This window comes from Ranitomeya variabilis, chromosome 5 (assembly GCF_051348905.1).
Source record: "Ranitomeya variabilis isolate aRanVar5 chromosome 5, aRanVar5.hap1, whole genome shotgun sequence".
NCBI classification, from domain to species: domain Eukaryota; kingdom Metazoa; phylum Chordata; class Amphibia; order Anura; family Dendrobatidae; genus Ranitomeya; species Ranitomeya variabilis.
Window position 1 is genome coordinate 236419824 of NC_135236.1, and position 24736 is coordinate 236444559.

The 24736-nt window shown below is 48.9% G+C and overlaps 1 protein-coding gene across 1 annotated transcript in view; it reads right to left on the reverse strand.

The window, feature by feature from the left end:
• Positions 1–24318, reverse strand: part of KLF13 (KLF transcription factor 13) — a 116900-nt gene extending 92582 nt beyond the window's left edge. The window contains exon 1 of the mRNA XM_077263917.1: positions 23659–24318. Within this exon, the coding sequence (XP_077120032.1) occupies positions 23659–24106 (448 nt within the window). The 5' untranslated portion in view covers positions 24107–24318. The remainder of the gene's footprint in view (positions 1–23658) is intronic.
• Between the last annotated feature and the right edge of the window lie 418 nt (positions 24319–24736).

Below are 24736 nucleotides of genomic sequence, written 5' to 3' on the forward strand. Positions count from 1 at the left end.
ACAAACTCTGGGTGAATCTGGGGAAAATACGCTGACACCTGTGTATCACAAGTGAGTGTGCCATCCTCTATGATAGGAGGTCAGCAAATGGCACCACTAATGTGCAAAATCCAGAAGGACTGCATTCACCAAACTCCATTAGGTCTCAGCCATCTTGCCTGTAACTACCATTCATGTCAATAGGATTTACAGCCACATTAACACATAACCGAGTTTGATGAATCTCTCCCCCTGGAATAGCATGCCACTTTCAAAGTTGGCTGTGGTTTTCTATTGCAATAGAGGGCGAGTTTCTATTACGTCTTGATTTATGAGCCATCTGATATACTGGTACTAAAAGGATTACCGTACTGTAACTCTTCATAAAAAAAAGAAAGCGGTTTGGTGGAAACTCTTGAGAATTTCACCTGCAGAACACATTGTGGTGTGAGAAATAAAAAGGAGGCAACATCAGAATGGCTTCATCTCTAGTATTATATATCTGGCAGACTATTTGACGCTGTGCCAGAGTGGAGTAAACCCTGATCCTCCATTTAATCTAAGATGAGGTCTGCTTTCAGTAAGACTCAACAGATAATAGAGAAGTAGGAAGCAAACTTGGCAGCTCAAATACTTGGCAGAAAAACGATGTCTTCAGTTGACCCATATTAAGAAAAAAGGGCTGGCAAAACATTAGTGTACGGAAGAAAGCAACCCGTTCTAGCTCTCAACTTCTAATATTACACTAAATATAGGCTCAGGATTTTTTAATTGAATGAATCCTCTACGGGACGATAATTAACATTTTAACTGATCGTAACAGCGGTGCTTTTCCTCAGGACATTTACAATTATGAGTGTTACAGTTTACACACCAACGCTCATACCTCATAAGAACATATGCTAAGGACGTTGGCAGTGTGCAGTCAGATTCTGAATTTTTTAGGTCATTTCTCTAAATTCAGCCATGGTGAATTTAGGCTTTTTGGATACGGTACTTTTTTCTTTCTTTTACTGAAATGTATAGAATTTTGGCTAAAAATAATTTTTCCAAATGAGTACCGTTAAAAACTATTCAATGATTTGGTTTCAGCATCTTTCACCTGTCACAATACATGGCAGGCTGCAGAATGCTGTTCACTGTCAAACTTGTCAGTCGGGCTCTGACAACTCCTGTCTTCTAAATGATCATCCAAGCTCAATTATGATCAAATTAAAAGTTGAAGATATGATTATAATTGAACCTCAGTTGATGGTTCAGATGAGAGTAGATGCTGGGAATAGAGCAAAGACGCTGAATGACAGGATTTGAAAGTGAACAGCATTCTGCAGCCAGCTATGTATGATGATACACTGTGTTCCAAATTATTATGCACAAAGAGTTTAGGGGTGATAAGGTTACAATTTTTTTGTTTGTCATTTAAACTCATTGATGGTGATGTGTGTCAGGGCTCTTTATATCACTGAAAGCAATTGCAGATACCTGTGCAAATTAGTTTGGCAGGTGTGTCCAAATAAAGGCAAGAGTACTTAAGAAGGCTGTTCCACATTATTAAGCAGCCTACATTTTTTGCCAAAATGGGAAAGAAAAAGGATGTGTCAGCTCCTGAGAAGCAACAAATTGTGGAGTATTTAGGTCAAGGCATGACTGCAATCAACATTGTCAAGACACTTCATCGTGATGATCGCACAATCAAGAAGTATGTAGCTGATTCCCAGCACACACGTGTGCGTGCTGATAAGGAAAAATTGAGGACTCTTTCCAACAGGCAATTGCGTAAGGTTAAAAGAGCAGCTGCAAAAATGCCTTGTCATAGCAGCAGACAAGTTTTTGAAGCTGCTGGTGCCTCCAACGTCCTCAGAACAACAAGATGCAGGGTCCTTCAGAGGTTTGCAGCTGTGCGTAAGCCATCCTGTCGACCACTTCTATCCACTGCACACAAGCAGTGGGCCAAACGATACATGAAGACTGACTTCCAAACTGTTTTGTTCACCGATGAGTGCCGTGCAACGCTCGATGGTCCAGATGGATGGAGTGGAGGATGTCTGGTTGATGGACACGCCATGAAAACACGGCTAAGGCGCCAACAAGGAGGAGGTGGAGTAATGTTTTGGGCTGGAATCATGGGGAGAGAGATTGTCGGCCCCTTTATGATCCCTGAAGGGGTAAAGATGAACTCCATAATCTATGTGGAGTTTCTAAAACAACACTTCCTGCCATGGTTCAAGAGGAAGAACCGTGCTTTCCGCAGCAAGATCATTTTCATGCATGATAATGCACCATCTCATGCTGCAAAAAACACATCTGCATCTCTGGCTGCTATGGGCATAAAAGAGGACAAACTTATGGTGTGGCCACCATCTTCCCCTGATCTCAACCCCATTGAGAACCTCTGGAGCATCATCAAAAGGAGTGTCTATGATGGCGGGAGGCAGTTCACATCTAAGCAACAGCTCTGGGAGGGTATTCTGTCCACATGCAAAACAATTGAAGCAGAAACCATCCAAAAACTGACAAATTCAATGGACGAGAGAGTTCAGAAGCTTCTTTCGAACAAGGGGTCCTATGTGCAAATGTAACATCACCTAGAATAAAGTTTTCACTTGAAAACTGTTTGATTTCATTTTGTAATAAGCTGATAATGCTTATAACTTCACAATTGACCATTTTTTTTGTTCAAAATAAAAAAAAACGGTTGAAAACTCTGCTGTGCATAATAATTTGGAACATGCATTTTGAGTGTTTATTTTTTTTTAAAAAGATACTGTTTTCATAGGCAGTTTGTTCCAAAACATTGCAATTATACTAAAATAGTAGATGACTGGAAAATAATAATGACTGCAATTCAGATAGGTAATGAGAAAATATGAGGAAATATTATTTGCATAATAATTTGGAACACAGTGTAGAGTAACTGCAGAAGGCAATCAGTTGAAAATTTTTAATGAATGAAAAAAAATGAACTCCAAGATGCATGATCCTCTTCTCTGTGGGCATCTTCATGAGGATCACTGCCCCTTGGCTAAGGAATGCTAGATTTACATACAACAATGAGAGAACCATATCTCAGAAACAGACAACAGCAGAAACAAAAAAGGACCCAAAAAACAACAATACCAAAGACAAAAGGACTGTGAAATCTAGGCCTAGCAAAGGAATTATGGTATGTATTATTGGCAAGAGACATCTCTTTCAGTAAATACCTGTGTTACCCAATTCTGGAGTCACCTACAATTCTGTATTATGTCATTCCTTTGCTATTTCTCTTACATTCTGATGAATAAATTAACAGCTGAACCCTGAACACTGAACAATCAATGCTGACAACAAGCCATCCTGTAGGCAAATGCCCAGTTGTCAATTTATTCACAAATTTATATGAAAAATAACAAAGGAACGACAACAAGGAGTTCTGAGAAATTAAGTTTCAGAAAAGATATTTCATAGGAAATGCAATTACGGTATTTACTAAACCAGACATGTCAGGAGAGCAGATCCTTTTTGTAGGAGGAAGCCACATTTATCATCATCCATGGAATAGGCAATAAATCTATGATTTTTACAATTTTCACACTTTGGACCCCCATGTATACAGCTGTTTCAATAAATTCTATAAACAATGAACGGTAAAGTAGCAAGCATGCATGACCATTCAAATAGGGGACATGGGATCAGGGTTCTTGTAAAAGTAAGGCAGAACAGTGCTAAACAGAATATTTTTATTTTCCAAATAATAGTTTGTGTGAAATTACCCTTAAAGGGGTTGCTTCAAGTTTTGGAATAACTTCCTGATCGCAGCGGGTCTGACCATTTTGACACCCACCAAACCCGCGAATGAGGCTCTGAACAGCCTCGTCTGATTTCAGTGGAGGTCAAGCGTATACACCTCCTCTCCATTCATTCTCAATGGAGCCACCAGAATTAGCCAAATTCTACCTAAAAATGTACAGAATTGCATTGGTCTCCTAGTAATGAACCTTTTTTTTCTAACAAGAGAAATTTAGAAAACTTTGTACATACTGTGGATGGGTAGCACAGCAAAAAATTCCAATTCTAGCCCCCAGTCGCCTGCACCATCTGTTCAAACACAGATGCATTGCGGCACTTTTTCAGAACTTGTGCACATTGAACACTTTGCAGTGTGTTAGCTAACACAACAATGTCCAGGCTGACATACACCTTGTCATTCCTCCCATGTATACACAGGTTGCAAAACTGTCCAAGCCTTTGGCAGAGTAGTCAAATTGTCAATGGGAATGCTTAACAGGGGGAATGCTAATCATTTATTATGATCTTCCGGGGACGACTTCAATGTAATAACCCTTATGTCTGAGGGTACCGTCACACAGTACCATTTTGATCGCTACGACGGTACGATTCGTGACGTTCTAGCGATATCGTTACGATATCGCAGTGTCTGACACGCAGCAGCGATCAGGGATCCTGCTGAGAATCGTACGTCGTAGCAGATCGTTTGGAACTTTCTTTCGTCGCTTGATCACCCGCTGACATCGCTGGATCGTTGTGTGTGACAGCGATCCAGCGATGTGTTCGCTTGTAACCAGGGTAAACATCGGGTAACTAAGCGCAGGGCCGCGCTTAGTAACCCGATGTTTACCGTGGTTACCAGCGTAAACGTAAAAAAACCAAACAGTACATACTTACATTCCGGTGTCTGTCCCTGGCGTCTCAGCTTCTCTGCACTGTGTGAGCGTCTGCCAGCCGGAAAGCGAGCACAGCGGTGACGTCTGACGTCACCGCTGTGCTTTCCGGCTATGGCGCTTACACAGTGGAGAGAAGCAGAACGCCGGGGACAGACACCGGAATGTAAGTATGTACTGTTTGGTTTTTTTACGTTTACGCTGGTAACCACGGTAAACATCGGGTTACTAAGTGCGGCCCTGCGCTTAGTTACCCGATGTTTACCCTGGTTACCGGGGACTTCGGCATCGCTCCAGCGCCGTGATTGCAACGTGTGACCGCAGTCTACGACGCTGGAGCGATAATCATACGATCGCTGCGACGTCACGGATCGTGCCGTCGTAGCGATTAAAATGGTACTGTGTGACGGTACCCTGACTCTGTAATTGAGATTGTCAGTGGGCCTACATTTTCTGTATGAGAGGAGAGGTGTGATTTATTTGTGCAAGTAACTCATAATAATATATTACCTGCAGGCCCCCATGCCATACAGAAGGTACAGTACTGTATTAATATAATGTGTAAGTCGGTCCCAAGTCTCATACATGTAGGACATCTGTGTGTATGTACAGTTATATGAAAAAGTTTGGGCACCCCTATTAATCTTAAGCTTAATGTTTTATAAAAATTGTTTTTTTTGCAACAGCTATTTCAGTTTCATATATCTAATAACTGTTGGACACAGTAATGTTTCTGCCTTGAAATGAGGTTTATTGTACTAACAGAAAATGTGCAATGTGCATTCAAACAAAATTTGACAGGTGCATAAGTATGGGCACCCTTATCATTTTCTTGTTTTAAATACTCCTACCTACTTTTTACTGACTTACTAAAGCATTTTTTTGGTTTTGTAACCTCATTGAGCTTTGAACTTCATAGCCAGGTGTATGCAATCATGAGAAAAGCTACTTAAAGTGGCCACTTGCAAGTTGTTCTCCTGTTTGAATCTCCTCTGAAGAGTGGCATCATGGGCTCCTCAAAACAACTGTCAAATGATATGAAAACAAAGATTATTCAACATAGCTGTTCAGGGGAAGGATACAAAAAGCTAAGCTGTCTAAGAGATTTAACCTGTCAATTTCCACTGTGAGGAACATAGTAAGGAAATGGAAGAACACAGGTACAGTTCTTGTTAAGGCCAGAAGTGGCAGGCCAAGAAAAACATCAGAAAGGCAGAGAAGATGAATGGTGAGATCAGTCAAGGACAATCCTCAGACCACCTCCAGAGAGCTGCAGCATCAACTTGCTGCAGATGGTGTCACTGTGCATCGGTCAACTATACAACGCACTTTGCACAAGGAGAAGCTGTATGGGAGAGTGATGCGAAAGAAGCCGTTTCTGCAAGCACACCACAAACAGAGTTGGCTGAGGTATGCAAAAGCACATTTGGAGAAGCCAATTTCTTTTTTGGTAGAAGGTTCTGTGGACTGATGAAACTAAGATTGAGTTGTTTGGTCATACAAAAAGGCGTTATGCATGGCGGCAAAAAACACAGCATTCCAAGTAAAACACTTGCTACCCACAGCAAAATTTGTTGGAGGTTCCATCATGCTTTGGGGCTGTGTGGCCAATGCCGGCACCGGGAATCTTGTTAAAGTTGAGGGACGCATGGATTCCTCTCAGTATCAGCAGATTCTTGACAATAATGTTCATGAATCAGTGACAAAGTTGAAGTTACGCAGGGGATGGATCTTTCAGCAAGACAATGATCCAAAACACCGCTCCAAATCTACTCAGGCATTCATGCAGAGGAACACTGTTCTGGAATGGCCGTCCCAGTCCTGAATATCATTGAACACCTGTGGGATCATTTGAAGAAGGCTGTCCATGCTCGGCGACCATCAAACTTAACTGAACTGGAATTGTTTTGTAAAGAGGAATGGTCAAACATACATTCATCCAGGAACTCATTAAAAGCTACAGGAAGCGACTAGAGGCTGTTATTTTTGCAAAAAGAGGATCTACTAAATATTAATGTCACTTTTCTGGTGAGGTGCCCATACTTATGTACCTGTCAAATTTTGTTTGAATGCAGATTGCACATTTTCTGTTAGTACAATAAACCTCATTTCAAGGTAGAAACATTACTGTGTCCAACAGTTATTAGATATATGAAATTGAAATAGCTGTTGCAAAAAAAAAACAATTTTTATAAAACATTAAGCTTAAGATTAATAGGGGTGCCCAAACTTTTTCATATAACTGTATAAATCTTTAATTGCAACCTTCCCAATATTCTGAATGCTGTGGTTCACAGGACTGTAGTGGGTGAGGCACAGCGCTATACAAGCATTACCTTTATTTCGTCTCTTAGGCTGCTTTCACACTAGCATCGGTAAGGGTCCGTCGCGCTGCGTCGCTAATAAAAGTCTATGGAGAAAAAATGCATCCTGCAGACAACTTTGCAGGACGCGTTTTTTCTCCACAACGACGCATTGCGATGTGCAGTGCACGACGCTAGTGTGAAAGAGGCCTTACCCAACACAATGTATGAAAGGCAGCACACAAAACACAATAGTGCGAAGGTGCCTGAGAAAGGACTATAGTAAATGTCAGATTATTACACCACTTGACACAGAATGATGTCCTAAGTGACTGCTTCAAAAGTACTTTACTCTCAAGCAGAAGAGAACGTACATGTATACGTCTTTTTTTTTTTTTTTAAAGAGTAACCATCATAATTTTTTTCTCATAAATTTACAGTAACAGAGAAGATTTAAAAAAACTTTAATGTATCTCATTAGAGAAATCTGCGTCCTTTTTCCTCCTTGACTGACTATTTACTATCAAATTCACCGATTGACAAGATGACAGTTCTGTTTATGAAATTCTATGGAGAGGGGAGGAGACAGGAGGAAGAGAGAGGGTCTAGATTCGAGACTCACAAGCAAATATGCATGAAACAGTTACACTTTAAAAGCGTCTCTGCCCCTCAATATAGCCCAACCCCATAGAGGTCAGCCAGCTGAAAAAAATAGGACCAAGAGGGAATTGAAGTTTTCCACACACATTTTCCACCCACCCCAGAATCGGAAATGGAGGGGTGGCACAGGTGAAAAGTCTGGTCCAGAGATGTTTGAACACTATTTTGTCCCTTGAGAACATATCCTCTTAGGCTACTTTCACACTAGCGTCTTGCGCTGCACGTCGCTATGCGACGTTGCGGCGCACCGACGCTAGCTGTGGAAGCGCCGCACAACGGGGGCAGTGGATGCTGTTTTTCAACACATCCGCTGCCCCATTGTGAGGTGCGGGGAGGCGGGGGCGGAGTTCTGGCCGCGCATGTGCGGTCGGAAAAGACGGGATCGACGCACCAAAAAACATTACAAGCAACGTTTTTTGGTGGCGAGGGTCCGACGCAACACGATGCAACCGTCGCACGACGGTTGCGACGTGTGGCAATGCGTCGCACTGCGTCGTTAATAAAAGTCTATGGAGAAAAAACGCATCCTGCAAGCACTTTTGCAGGATGCGTTTTTTCTCCAAAACGACGCATAGCGACGTGCAGTGCATGACGCTAGTGTGAAAGTAGCCTTGGCTAATGAGAGTAAGCATGATCATGAGGAAATCTGTAGAAATATATCCTGTGTATGACTGGCTTTTAGGTGGAAATACACTTTAATTTAGCTCATACTTGCCGAAATTTAGATGCCATGCGCAACCTACCCCTGCTTTTACAAGTGAACACTGGGGCTCAGAAGTGTAACTTGAAACTTGTTGGCACCAATACAAAATCTACAATAGGGCCCCCAACTATCAGAGTTCTTTAATAGTATTGGGTCAAAAGGGATCTTTTGGGTTCTCCTAGGCTCCAGGGCAGATCTGCAACTGCATCATCATCTGATGATGGAGCATCTAGGCATTACACTCAAGAAAGCATTACTTTCAGGGAGGCTTCAGTGTGTGTTCAGAATTCTTGCCAGCTCTACTGGGAGTCCGAGAGGTCACAGTTATCCAAAGTCCTCCAGGACAGAGGTGTCAAACTGCATGCCTCGAGGGCCGCCAACAGGTCATGTTTTCAGGATTTCCTTAGCATTCCACAAGGTGCTGGAATCATTCTGTGCAGGTGATTAAATTATCACCTGTGCAATACAAGGAAATCCTGAAAACATGACCTGTTGGCGGCCCTCGAGGAATGCAGTTTGACACCTCTGCTCCAGGATGTTTTGAGAAAGTTGGGTTCGGCCGAGACTCCCATGCTCAATTACCTAAAAAAGCATATGTTTTCCTTGTAGACAGGGAAATTATACACCTCTGTTTTACAAAGAATTAGTCATGCCTCACCGATATTTGCCCCGACTTTTACTATCAAGACGAACACCTTCATATATACACTAGATGGTCAGTTGGCAAGTTCCTTCAAAATCAAAGGGTTTGGCTCACTTTCACCTAATCTGTTTAGGATCCTGTCTGCATCTGCATGGTCACATTTAGTTGCTATTCCATCCTTTTCTAATACATATTAATGTTCAGTTTGGACAACTGTGATTGTATGGTTAATGGGGAGAGGAAAATAATCCAAAAATATGAAAAAAAAAATCATGTGTGCCAAGATCTAACTTACCAGACCCTCTATTTCCCCCCTAACCTCCAACATTTGGCTTTGAGGACAGTCTAGTTTCTGACAGCTGCATTTTAGCCTCTACTTATTGAGAATACATGGCTTGACCAAGCAGGGTCATGTGCATATGTCTTGATGAAGGGTCTACTAGGGAGCACGTGGCGGGCTATATAAGGTATGTGGCAACCTTTCCTCTCCATAGCTCTACTGCTATCTGCAATTGTCTGCTCTCCAAGATTTGCAGCAATAAACAGATGAGATCACTGGTATGGGAAAGCCACTGAACTCTCCATGCGTGTGCTCCTAATGGACTTTTAGAGGGGCTTGCTGAGTGTGTAGAGCAGGATGTGAGTGTCTGCACTCAGTTTTCACTCAAATGACCTCCATTGTTTGCTAACAATGCACGGCTCCTATCTGGCGTGTCCCGTGATTTCAGCAAACTGCAAAAATAAAAAAAAAGTCCAATAACACAAAGACGAAAAAATAGTACAGAAAGCAACTCACTCCGCTCTTCCATATTTAACAAATGGATCTAAATTTGGAGAGTGAAATAAGCTTTTTTGGCACCACATGACGTTTCCACTTTCCCAAAACAGCTGATTTACAACTGGAAAAAAAAAGAAAACACATGGCTTCAGTCTAAAAACAGAACCAAAACCACATGGCACATCTACTGGACTTCCAAGTTTATTTTTGACTTCTCGGAGATCCTATACTTTTTCTGTAGCCAAGTAATAATACACTGTAATCCTCATATTTTATAATGTATACCTCGTGGCTACAAAAAAGCCTGTCAAGGCCAAAAATAGAAAAAAAACAGAATAAAATGACTATTCATGAAGGAAACAGTATGACTATGTGTATATGTATAGTGAGCCATTTTGTAAAATGAATTTACTTTGCTCATTACGGGGGTCTTGAAAGTACAGACCCCTATTGTACTGTACTTGTGTTTGCTTTCCTATAGTCGGGCAATTGGGAATTGACAAACAGAATAGAAAGTGTGCCCGTGCGGGTAACAATGTGCAGTCCTGTTCTGCCTAGTTTACACTATATCAGAAAGGAGTAATATGAGAATGGCGGAGGTGGTGAGCAAACCATTATGGGGCCAGCAACCTCAACAGCAGTCATATGCCAAGACCCATTTAGGGTTTTTTGCAATGTATTTTCATATTACGTGGGGAGTCTGGATTTGGTCGGACACCAGATGAAACCAAACTAATATTCCTGTTAACTGAGGTTACACATGAGCAGCAGCCGGCACTGTGTGAGGTCTGTGCAATCTGAGGAAACGGAGCTGATGTTGTGCTATGGACGATCTTCCGCTATGTGTGCGCCACGTCCTCTTCTGACGGAATCCGCTCCAAATACTGCCTGATATGACTCGCTCACACGTATGATTTTCTCGTATGAAGGCTATCCTTTCACGGATACCACTTGTACCTATGCTATTCTATGGAGCTGTGCATATGCTGTTCATATGTTTAGTCTTTTGAGCGTCTTTTAAGGCTTTGTGCACACGTTGTTGAATTGCCGCGGAAATTTCCACGGCAATTCCGCAACTCCCTGCCGCAGGTAAAACGGAATTGGCATGCATAGTATTCTCGCTAAACACTAGCGTTTTGCAAGCACAATTAGCTTGCAGAATGCTATCGTTTTCCAAGCGATCTGTAGCATCGCTTGGAAAACTGACAGGTTGGTCACACTTGTCAAACATAGTGTTTGACAAGTGTGACCAACTTTTTACTATTGATGCTGCCTATGCAGCATCAACAGTAAAAAGATATGTTAAAAATAATAATAATAATAATAATTAAAAAATCGTGCTATTCTCACCTTCTGGCTTCCCCCACAGCCTTCCCGCTCCTCGCGATGCTCCCGGCAGCTCCCGTTCCCAGTGATGCCTCGCGACAATGACCCCAGATGACGTAGCATCATGCGAGACCGCTACGTCATCACAGGTCATTGTTGCAAGGCTTCGCTGGGAACGGGAGCTGCCAGGAGCATGATCCGGGGGCCGCCAGAAGGTGAGTATATCCCTATTTTTTATTCTAATCCTTTTTTTAACAGGGCCTGGAGGAGAGTCTCCTCTCATCCACACCCAGGTACCATCCGCACATGATCCGCTTATTTTGCGCATGGTGGGTATAGCCCCATGCGGAAAGTAAGCGGATCAATGCACTCCTATGTGTGCGGAATCGCCGCGATTCCGCAGAAAGAATGAGCATGCTGCGTATTATCCACGATGCAATTCTGCCGGGGGAAAATACGCAGCATTAGCACAGCATTGCGGAATCCCATTGAATTCAATGGGTTGTGTTGTGTATGCGTTTTTGCGGCGAAAACCGAGGCAAAAACGCATACAATCTGCACCGTGTGCACATAGCCTAAGTGCTTCAGGCTTCCAAAGACACCAAGTGGCTAAAACCTGACCATTGCTGTTGTCAGGATTTCTGCGCCAACATAATGATGCTCTCACATTACATAGCAAAAACCTGATCACAGATTCCCTCTAAAAGGGCTTGCATACTTTGAGCTATGCTTTTTTAACATTAGTTTCCTAAATGATAGGCTGAAAACATCTGAAAAATGATTAGAAAACACTTGAAGGATTCTTCCACTTAATTTCTATATAAAAACAATTTGCTGTGTATATATTCAGGCTTTTGAGTCTCTTTTAATTGCTTCAAACTTTAAGTGATTAAAAGAAGTGAGAAGACTGTCATTTTCCGTTAGGGTGATGCTCCATATTTTACAATAGATGTGAATTGGAAAGGCTAAAAAACACTTGGAAGACACACATAGGCACTTTGTCAGTGTTTTTGCTGCAAAAAAAAACACTAGTGTTTTTTTAATTGCTTAATGAATATAAAAAAAACTTCCACAAAAGCCCCAAAATAGTAAAATAAAAGCATCAACAAAAATGTTAACATAACGCTTCAGAAAACGTTAACAAAAACAATTCCGGATAAAAAAGCCCAAGCGTTTAAAGAAATGGGTTCTACTTACAAACCTTGTTGCCTTCACCCGACTCAAAGATCATCGAGTAAACATACTCTTAAAGGGGTTCTCCAGAAATAGAAAGAAATAACAGGACATGTCATTAGAAATGAATTCCTACATACATTTAATTAGCAAATCACAATAGTTTTGTCTGTGAAGGTTATCACTATAGAATTAAAATGGCTGCCTTTTTTCACTGACACAAACCTGTCCAGGAATGTCAGGACAGTGGCCTGTGAGCATGGTGAGTAAGAAGCTCCTCCGCTGTGACCTGGAGACACTGATATTTTTATTCAAAAAGACAGGGCAGACAGAAGTGTGAGCGGCCTCTTCTACCTCTGCCCCTCTGGTATCTCATGTGGTATTAGTGGGGCACATCTTCCTACATGAAGGAGGGAGCAGCTTCTTACCTCAGCCCCTCTGGTATCTCATGTGGTATCAGTGGGGCACATCTTCCTACATGAAGGAGGGAGCAGCTTCTTACCTCAGCCCCTCTGGTATCTCATGTGGTATTAGTGGGGCACATCTTCCTACATGAAGGAGGGCGCAGCTTCTTACCTCAGCCCCTCTGGTATCTCATGTGGTATCAGTGGGGCACATCTTCCTACATGAAGGAGGGCGCAGCTTCTTACCTCAGCCCCTCTGGTATCTCATGTGGTATTAGTGGGGCACATCTTCCTACATGAAGGAGGGAGCAGCTTCTTACTTCAGCCCCTCTGGTATCTCATGTGGTATTAGTGGGGCACATCTTCCTACATGAAGGAGGGCGCAGCTTCTTACCTCAGCCCCTCTGGTATCTCATGTGGTATCAGTGGGGCACATCTTCCTACATGAAGGAGGGCACAGCTTCTTACCTCAGCCCCTCTGGTATCTCATGTGGTATCAGTGGGGCACATCTTCCTACGTATGAAGGAGGGTGCAGCTTCTTACCTCAGCCCCTCTGGTATCTCATGTGGTATCAGTGGGGCACATCTTCCTACATGAAGGAGGGCACAGCTTCTTACCTCAGCCCCTCTGGTATCTCATGTGGTATCAGTGGGGCACATCTTCCTACATGAAGGAGGGAGCAGCTTCTTACTTCAGCCCCTCTGGTATCTCATGTGGTATTAGTGGGGCACATCTTCCTACATGAAGGAGGGCGCAGCTTCTTACCTCAGCCCCTCTGGTATCTCATGTGGTATCAGTGGGGCACATCTTCCTACATGAAGGAGGGCGCAGCTTCTTACCTCAGCCCCTCTGGTATCTCATGTGGTATTAGTGGGGCACATCTTCCTACATGAAGGAGGGAGCAGCTTCTTACTTCAGCCCCTCTGGTATCTCATGTGGTATTAGTGGGGCACATCTTCCTACATGAAGGAGGGCGCAGCTTCTTACCTCAGCCCCTCTGGTATCTCATGTGGTATCAGTGGGGCACATCTTCCTACATGAAGGAGGGTGCAGCTTCTTACCTCAGCCCCTCTGGTATCTCATGTGGTATCAGTGGGGCACATCTTCCTACATGAAGGAGGGCACAGCTTCTTACCTCAGCCCCTCTGGTATCTCATGTGGTATCAGTGGGGCACATCTTCCTACGTATGAAGGAGGGTGCAGCTTCTTACCTCAGCCCCTCTGGTATCTCATGTGGTACCAGTGGGGCACATCTTCCTACGTATGAAGGAGGGCGCAGCTTCTTACCTCAGCCCCTCTGGTAGCTCATGTGGTATTAGAGGAGCACATCTTCCCACATATGAAGGAGGGTGCAGCTTCTCACTGCCCATGCTCACAGGCCGCTGTCCTATCAGGCTAAGACAGATTTCTCTGAGTGAATCTAGGCAGCGGCCATTTTAATTGTGTAGTTATTACCTCCCTAGACAAAACAAGTGTTGTTTGCTAATTAAATGTATTTAGGAATGTATTTAAACTGACATGTCATTAGTGATTTTGTCCATTCCAGGAGAACAAATCTAATAGCCCCTGTCAATCATTGACTGCAGTATTTAAGGGGCTTGATCAGGGTGGTGCACCAATTCAGGCCCTTATGGCTGCCATCTTCGTGCTCCTGTGAAGCTCAGCCATGGCGATGCAGTAGCGGCATGCAGGAATCCTTGGTCATGTGATCTAGGACGCGGTCAGAGTCGCCGTATAGCCCCTAGGTAAGGTCAGAAATTCTAAGAAACTCACTACATTTCAACCTAAATGACGGCTAAAGCATTATGTGGTCAGGACTGATTACCCAGACATTTCTTCTCATAAAAGAGGTCTTATGTGCGGTCCCTTCTGCAGCACTTGCATGGGTTTCTTAAGTATGTGATAGTCACAGAAATTTCTGCAACAAATTTGTCGCGTGTGAATTTTCCCCGGGGTTGGGTTTCCAAGATCCGAATACAGAGCAAATGTTCTGATGCAAATGTGGAATCAGAAAATCTGCTGCATAGACAGGCCAGCATAGTAGATGTGATATAAGATGTCTCATCCATGTGCTGCTTAACAAATCTGCAGCGTGACGCGACCAGGGGTGAGGCTCTGGAACCCCCAGTCTCACTGTGTCTGCTGCAGATTGTCACAGTAGATTGTACCCTTCCTACTGCAAAAAACAATTTGGTGCATTTATTTAGGCACTGCAGAAAGTCTGCAGCAGATCAGTCAGTCCCATGTGGACGTAGCCTCCACATTCCTTCCCTTTTCTCTGAAAAGACCCTCCTTATAATGCACCAAGCATACATTTCTCTGAAGGGCTGTGCACGGAGGCCCCTCTGTGGGGGCCATCTATCCCTTAATTGGGAATAGGAAAGAGTGAATCACTCAGACAGAAGGGGCCACGGGTGAAGGAGTAGGACTGCACTAAGGCAGCATTTCACCGGCAGTAGCATACATACTATAATGCTCTCTAACAAGACCAGCAACACACTGCGCCCAAACAGGAACCCACCACAATGCCCACAGAAGAATGCCAATCTGAGGAACGATACTTTTACTGCTCCACGGATGGCATTATAAGGGCGCTTCCACATATCAGCATACCATTGCTCCATACCACGTGGCATACAATGTACTATACGGACCAGGCACCAGTCTCCAAACCTGACCTGAGCTCAAAAGCCTCATGGACGGGTGTATTTGAGACCGTGGAGTCCAGGACAGGAGACCAGGCTGATCCATACATCCGAACTCGGACTGTCCATGGGTTTGCGAAACTGACCTAAGCCATCCAATGCCCATGCACAGAGAATATGACAACTCTAGATGCCACCAACCTTATGGCCCAGTAGACAATATGGAGGAGGCAGCATCAGAGTACCCGGGTAATGCCTCACTGATGGCACTACATCTTGTGCCCATATTACCAGCCCTTGGCCAATACAGCCCACATAATAACCTCATCCAGACATGACGGGTGTGATCTCACTAGTAAAATGCTCGGCTCAGTGGTCACACAGTCTTCACTCTATTCTGATCGGGCATTACAAATCCTGATTTGTTTCAAACTGCGAGGGGACCCAAAGGTCGGACCACCACCAATCTGCATGCCACTGCCTATTCTTTAAATAGGTGTTAACTTTACATTTTGGCAATAACCCTGTAAATTCATTGATGGTGCTGTCTTTATATGGAGTTCTCCAGGCACAGTGTTAGACGGCACATACACCTAGTAACCTAACTGTCTGAGTTAGAAGCACTTAGGGTTATAGAGGACCTGCCACACACCTCCGCTTATAGAGGACATGCCGCACACCTCCGCTTACAGAGGACCTGTCGCACACCTCCGCTTACAGAGGACCTGCCGCACACCTCCGCTTACAGAGGACCTGCCGCACACCTCCGCTTATAGAGGACCTGCCGCACACCTCCGCTTACAGAGGACCTGCCGCACACCTCCGCTTACAGAAGACCTGCCGCACACCTCCGCTTACAGAGGACCTGTCGCACACCTCCGCTTACAGAGGATCTGCCGCACACCTCGGCTTATAGAGGACCTGCCGCACACCTCCGCTTATAGAGGACATGCCACACACCTCCGCTTACAGAGGACCTGTCGCACACCTCCGCTTACAGAGGACCTGCCGCACACCTTTGCTTATAGAAGACCTGCCGTACAATTCGGTTTATAGAGGACCTGCTGCACATCTCGGCTCATAGAGGACTTGCCGCAGCTTACAGAGGACCTGTCGCACACCTCGGCTTACAGAAGTCCGCCCGCACACCTCGGCTTATAGAGGACCTGCCGCACACCTCGGCTTATAGAGGACCTGCTGCACACCTCGGCTTATAGAGGACCTGCTGCACACCTCGGCTTATAGAGGACCTGCTGCACACCTCGGCTTATAGAGGACCTGCCGCACACCTCAGCTTATATAGAGGACCTGCCGCACACCTCGGCTTATAGAGGACCTGCTGCACACTTCAAGTTATAAAGGACCTGCCACACACCTCAGCTTATATAGAGGACCTGCCACACACCTCGGGTTATTGAAGTCTGGCCGTACACCTCAGCTTATAGAGGACCCGTCGCACACCTTGGCTTATAGAGGACCTGCTGCACATTTTGGGTTATAGAGGACCTGCCACACACTTTGGGCTATAGAGGACCTGCCACACACCTCGGGTTATAGAGGACCCGCCGCACACCTCGGGTTATAGAAGACTCGCCGCACACCTCGGGTTATAGAGGACCTGCCGCACACCTTGGGTTATAGAGGACCTGCCACACCCAAAGTAGTTAAACTTTCAAGCAATAATTCTAGGACATTTTTAACTCTGCATTGTACCGTTCCTCTGTTATTCTTCCTGGAAATGTATGAATAACTGGGACTCGGGAGTATCCATTTTCCTTGTCGACGCTCATGACCCTGTGCAGATTCACACCCCCAACCGGTAACACCCTGTTGACAATTTATTACTATGTGTCCAGAGGAATGACGGAGGGGGCATATTGCATAGAATGACGGAGGGGGCATACTGCATTAGAATGACGGAGGGGGCATATTGCATAGAATGACGGAGGGGGCATACTGCATTAGAATGACGGAGGGGGCATATTGCATAGAATGACGGAGGGGGCATATTGCATAGAATGACGGAGGGGGCATATTGCATAGAATGACGGAGGGGGCATACTGCATTAGAATGACGGAGGGGGCATATTGCATAGAATGAGGGAGGGGGCATATTGCATTAGATAATACCTACTTCCTCTCTGTGTATATCAAACATAAGTGAACTTTTTGCAAACAAATCTGCAGTGTGTGAATATAGCCATACTGCCCTCGGCCAGTACTACCAGTGATAAAGCCCTAGCACTGATCCTGCACATTCCCACGGATTTCTTTGTGGTGCCCTCTCCCAGCACAGTCCTGCAGGCAGCAGGATCACGGCATCAGTGTGCAGCTACCTGTCCTCAGCGCCAGCCACCTGCTGACAGCCGGGCACACGCTGCCGAGTCTGCGATCCGTTAGTGATGTCTGTTGCTGGCCAAAGAGCAGGACGCTGCCCCGCACAGGGCGAGGTCGTGTGACTGAGGGGGAAGGGATATTGGCCGAGGGTGGGTGTGGCCGACGGCGGGGCGTGCCACAGGTGGGCGTGTCACCGTATAACAAAGACGCTAACAAGCTTCTGTGTGTGTCCTGTCCTCACCTGCCATCCCCGCACTGTGACACCTGGCGGCCGGCAAGGGAAGCAGGATGGCAGCACACAGCCTCCAATGGCCGCCCAGGGGTCATGTGAGGTGCTGGCCTCCTTTGCCCGGGACACGCTCCTCCCAACCTCCACACTTCTTACAGTGACCGGGACTCCCCAGCACACAGCCTCATGTACGGCGTCACCGGCGACTGCCCTAGCCACAGCGCGACTGCAGGCTCACACCCACCCTGGAAACACCGCAGAGCTGCACCCACCCGAGGAACTGCGCCCTGCTGTCACACAGTGCCACCCCACTCACATGTGCCTGGTACACACAGTGCCACCTCCACTCACACCTGCCTGGTACACACAGTGCCACCCCCACTCACGTGCCTGGTACACACAGTGCCACCCCACTCACATGTGCCTGGTACACACAGTGCCACCTCCACTCACATGTGCCTGGCACACACAGTGCCACCTCCACTCACATGTGCCTGGTACACACAGTGCCACCTCCACTCACATGTGTCTGGCACACACAGTGCCACCTCCACTCACACCTGCCTGGTACACACAGTGCCACCCCCACTCACGTGCCTGGTACACACAGTGCCACCCCACTCACATGAGCCTAGCACACACAGTGCCACCTCCACTCACATGTGCCTGGCACACACAATGCCACCTCCACTCACATGTGCCTGCACACACAGTGCCACCTCCACTCACATGTATCTGGCACACACAGTGCCACCTCCACTCACATGTGCCTGGCACACACAATGCCACCTCCACTCACATGTGCCTGCACACACAGTGCCACCTCCACTCACATGTGTCTGGCACACACAGTGCCACCCCACTCACATGTGCCTGGTACACACAGTGCCACCCCACTCACATGTGCCTTGTACACACAGTGCCACCCCCACTCACATGTGCCTGGTACACACAGTGCCACCTCCACTCACATGTGCCTGGTACACACAGTGCTACCTCCACTCACATGTGTCTGGCACACACAGTGCCACCTCCACTCACATGTGCCTGGTACACACAGTGCCACCTCCACTCACATGTGCCTGGTACACACAGTGCCACCTCCACTCACATGTATCTGGCACACACAGTGCCACCTCCACTCACATGTGTCTGGCACACACAGTGCCACTCCACTCACATGTGCCTGGTACACACAGTGCTACCTCCACTCACATGTGTCTGGCACACACAGTGCCACCTCCACTCACATGTGCCTGGTACACACAGTGCCACCTCCACTCACATGTGCCTGGTACACACAGTGCCACCTCCACTCACATGTATCTGGCACACACAGTGCCACCTCCACTCACATGTGTCTGGCACACACAGTGCCACTCCACTCACATGTGCCTGGTACACACAGTGCCACCCCCACTCACGTGCCTGGTACACACAGTGCCACCCCACTCACATGTGCCTGGTACACACAGTGCCACCTCCACTCACATGTGCCTGGCACACACAGTGCCACCTCCACTCACATGTGCCTGGTACACACAGTGCCACCTCCACTCACATGTGTCTGGCACACACAGTGCCACCTCCACTCACACCTGCCTGGTACACACAGTGCCACCCCCACTCACGTGCCTGGTACACACAGTGCCACCTCCACTCACATGTGTCTGGCACACACAGTGCCACCCCACTCACATGTGCCTGCACACACAGTGCCACCTCCACTCATGTGCCTGGTACACACAGTGCCATCTCCACTCATGTGCCTGGTACACACAGTGCCATCTCCACTCATGTGCCTGGTAAACACAGAGCCATCTCCACTCATGTGCCTGGTACACACAGTGCCACCCCCACTCACATGTGCCTGGTACACACAGTGCCATCCCACTCACATGTGCCTGGTACACACAGTGCCATCCCACTCACATGTGCCTGGTACACACAGTGCCACCCCCACTCACACCTGCCTGGTACACACAGTAACACCTCCACTCACATGTGCCTGGTACATACAGTGCCACCTCCACTCTCACCTGCCTGATACACACAGTGCCACCTCCACTCACATGTGTCTGGCACACACAGTGCCACTCCACTCACATGTGCCTGGTACACATAGTGCCACCCCACTCACATGTGCCTGGTACACACAGTGCCACCTCCACTCACATGTGCCTGGTACATACAGTGCCATCCCACTCACATGTGGCTGATACACACAGTGCCGCTCCCACTCACATGTGCCTGGCACACACAGTGCCACCCCCACTCACACCTGCCTGGTACACACAGTAACACCTCCACTCACGTGTGCCTGGTACATTCAGGGCCACCTCCACTCTCACCTGCCTGATACACACAGTGCCACCTCCACTCACATGTTCCTGGTACATACAGTGCCACCTCCACTCACACATGCCTGGTACACACAGTGCCATCTCCACTCATGTGCCTGGTAAACACAGTGCCATCTCCACTCATGTGCCTGGTACACACAGTGCCATCTCCACTCATGTGCCTGGTAAACACAGAGCCATCTCCACTCATGTGCCTGGTACACACAGTGCCACCCCCACTCACATGTGCCTGGTACACACAGTGCCATCCCACTCACATGTGCCTGGTACACACAGTGCCGCCCCCACTCACATGTGCCTGGTAAACGCAGTGCCATCTCCACTCGTGCCTGGTACACACAGTGCCACCCCCACTCACCTGCCTGGTACACACACTGCCACCTCCACTCACATGTGCCTGGTACACACAGTGCCGCCCCCACTCACATGTGCCTGGTACACACAGTGCCATCTCCACTCATGTGCTTGGTACACACAGTGCCACCCCTACTCACACCTGCCTGGTACACACAGTGCCACCCCCACTCACGTGCCTGGTACACACAGTGCCACCTCCACTCACATGTGCCTGGTACACACAGTGCCACCCCCACTCACATGTGTCTGATACACACAGTGCCACCTCCACTTATAGGTGCCTGATACCCACAGTGCCACCTCCACTCACAGGTGCCTGAAACACACAGTGCCACCTCCACTCACAGGTGCCTGAAACACACAGTGCCACCTCCACTCACATGTGCCTGATACACACAGTGCCACCCCCACTTATAGGTGCCTGATACACATAGTGCCACCTCCACTCACTTGTGCCTGGTACACACAGTGCCACCCCCACTCACAGGTGCCTGGTACACACAGTGCCACCCCCACTCACAGGTGCCTGGTACACACAGTGCCACCCCCACTCACATTTGCATGGTACACACCTGCCTAGCAGATATACTGCCACCTCTACTCGTGCCCAGTCACACCTGCCTAGCAGATATATAGGGCCACCTCCACTCGTGCCCGGTCACACCTGCCTGGCATATATAGTGCCACCTCCACTCGTTCCAGGTCACACCTGCCTGGCAGATATAGTGCCACCTCTACTCGTGCCCAGTCACACCTGCCTAGCAGATATATAGGGCCACCTCCACTCGCGCCCGGTCACACCTGCCTGGCATATATAGTGCCACCTCCACTCGTTCCAGGTCACACCTGCCTGGCAGATATAGTGCCACCTCTACTCGTGCCCAGTCACACCTGCCTAGCAGATATATAGGGCCACCTCCACTCGTGCCCGGTCACACCTGCCTGGCATATATAGTGCCACCTCCACTCGTGCCCGGTCACACCTGCCTGGCAGATATAGTGCCACCTCCACTCGTGCCCGGTCACACCTGCCTGGCAGATATAGGGCCACCTCCACTCGTGCCCGGTCACACCTGCCTGGCAGATATTATGCCACCTCCACTCATGCCTGGTCACACCTGCCTGGCAGATATAGGGCCACCTCCACTCGTGCCCGGTCACACCTGCCTGGCAGATATAGTGCGACCTCCACCCGTGCCCGGTCACACCTGCCTGGCAGATATTATGCCACCTCCACCCGTGCCCGGTCACACCTGCCTGGCAGATATTATGCCACCTCCACCCGTGCCCGGTCACACCTGCCTGGCAGATATAGTGCCACCTCCACCCGTGCCCGGTCACACCTGCCTGGCAGATATTATGCCACCTCCACCTGTGCCCGGTCACACCTGCCTGGCAGATATTATGCCACCTCCACTCATGCCCGGTCACACCTGCCTGGCAGATATTATGCCACCTCCACCCGTGCCCGGTCACACCTGCCTGGCAGATATAGGGCCACCTCCACCCGTGCCCGGTCACACCTGCCTGGCAGATATAGGGCCACCTCCACCCGTGCCCGGTCACACCTGCCTGGCAGATATTATGCCACCTCCACTCATGCCTGGTCACACCTGCCTGGCAGATATAGGGCCACCTCCACTCGTGCCCGGTCACACCTGCCTGGCAGATATAGTGCGACCTCCACCCGTGCCCGGTCACACCTGCCTGGCAGATATTATGCCACCTCCACCCGTGCCCGGTCACACCTGCCTGGCAGATATTATGCCACCTCCACCCGTGCCCGGTCACACCTGCCTGGCGGATATAGTGCCACCTCCACCCGTGCCCGGTCACACCTGCCTGGCAGATATTATGCCACCTCCACTCATGCCCGGTCACACCTGCCTGGCAGATATTATGCCACCTCCACCCGTGCCCGGTCACACCTGCCTGGCAGATATAGGGCCACCTCCACCCGTGCCCGGTCACACCTGCCTGGCAGATATTATGCCACCTCCACTCATGCCCGGTCACACCTGCCTGGCAGATATAGGGCCACCTCCACCCGTGCCCGGTCACACCTGCCTGGCAGATATTATGCCACCTCCACCCGTGCCCGGTCACACCTGCCTGGCAGATATAGGGCCACCTCCACCCGTGCCTGGTCACACCTGCCTGGCATATATATTGCCACCTCCACCCGTGCCCGGTCACACCTGCCTGGCAGATATAGGGCCACCTCCACCCGTGCCTGGTCACACCTGCCTGGCAGATATAGGGCCACCTCCACTCATGCCTGGTCACACCTGCCTGGCAGATATAGGGCCACCTCCACTCGTGCCCGGTCACACCTGCCTGGCAGATATAGTGCGACCTCCACCCGTGCCCGGTCACACCTGCCTGGCAGATATTATGCCACCTCCACCCGTGCCCGGTCACACCTGCCTGGCAGATATTATGCCACCTCCACCCGTGCCCGGTCACACCTGCCTGGCGGATATAGTGCCACCTCCACCCGTGCCCGGTCACACCTGCCTGGCAGATATTATGCCACCTCCACTCATGCCCGGTCACACCTGCCTGGCAGATATTATGCCACCTCCACCCGTGCCCGGTCACACCTGCCTGGCAGATATAGGGCCACCTCCACCCGTGCCCGGTTACACCTGCCTGGCAGATATTATGCCACCTCCACTCATGCCCGGTCACACCTGCCTGGCAGATATAGGGCCACCTCCACCCGTGCCCGGTCACACCTGCCTGGCAGATATTATGCCACCTCCACCCGTGCCCGGTCACACCTGCCTGGCAGATATAGGGCCACCTCCACCCGTGCCTGGTCACACCTGCCTGGCATATATATTGCCACCTCCACCCGTGCCCGGTCACACCTGCCTGGCAGATATAGGGCCACCTCCACCCGTGCCTGGTCACACCTGCCTGGCAGATATAGGGCCACCTCCACCCGTGCCTGGTCACACCTGCCTGGCAGATATAGTGATATAGTGCCACCTCCACCCGTGCCCCGTCACACCTGCCTGTCTGCCAGGAGCGGTGGGTGCGATCACGGCCATTCTCGCTTTGTCTGCCGGTGGCAGCTGGCAGGGCACTGACCTGTGTGTGTCCTCAGATGAGCCTTCAGATGGGAGGACTTGCCATAGACTTTCTCACAGCCCGGGTAGGGACACTTGTGCTTCTTCAGGGGTGACTCGGGGTCACCTCGGCTTTTCCCACGTCTGCCTCTTTGTCTGCCGCTCGGCTCCGGCAGGAGGGGAGCAGTGGCCGCCCTGTCTCCACGCTTCCCGGCCACGGTGTCGCCCCCGCCCGTCACCCCCGTACTTTCCTCGCCCTCCTCCGCATGATCGGGGACCTGTTGGTTGAAATCGGCCAGGATCCGGGCGACCACAAACAGGGACGCGTTCTCCCGGCCAGTCCTGTCTTCCGAGGGGGCCGCGGGCACCGGGACGTCGCTCTTGTGCCCGCTGCTGTGTACAATGGCCCGGCTGGACATGGACACCAGGCACTCTGCCGCGAAGTGATCCACGTAGGCCACTGAGGACATCTTCCTCTGCGGGATTCCTTCACGCCTCGGGCCGGGGATCTGGAGAGCGAGCTGTTAGCTGACACCAGATTGCACTTGGTCCATACAGATCACGCCCAAGTGGCACAGAGAACGCGATCCATGTGACACTGACAGCTGCCGCCGATCCGCACCGATCTCCTCCCGGGATCTACATGTTGTGGACGTGCCCGCTCCCTGGATTAGCTCTGCACTCTGCAGCAGGCGCCGCGCGATGTGTCCCACGTGGGGGCGTGGCGTGGAGCAACATCTGTGGGTGACGTCACGAGAAGCCACATCCTGGGCAGAGGGGTCCTCATCTGCACCACACCCTGGCTCCTGGCAGGGGCCACTCACACGCCCTGGGCATCACCCTCATGCAGTCAGGGAGATTTCCCCCCTGACAGTAGATCACTGGGGGTCTCCACATTCCGCCAGTGGGCTTACCAGTTCTGCATGGTGTGATTAGCAGCTGCAGCAGAGGGATGGCTGGGGATAATGGAGCAGATGCCTCCCTGCCCAGCTCCTCACAGCGTGCTTCCTTGTTATCTCCCACAGATACAGAATACTGTTTTACCACAAATATCACCCTGTCCGCCAGGTTTATAGCCACAGGCAAGCGCTGTAAACTTT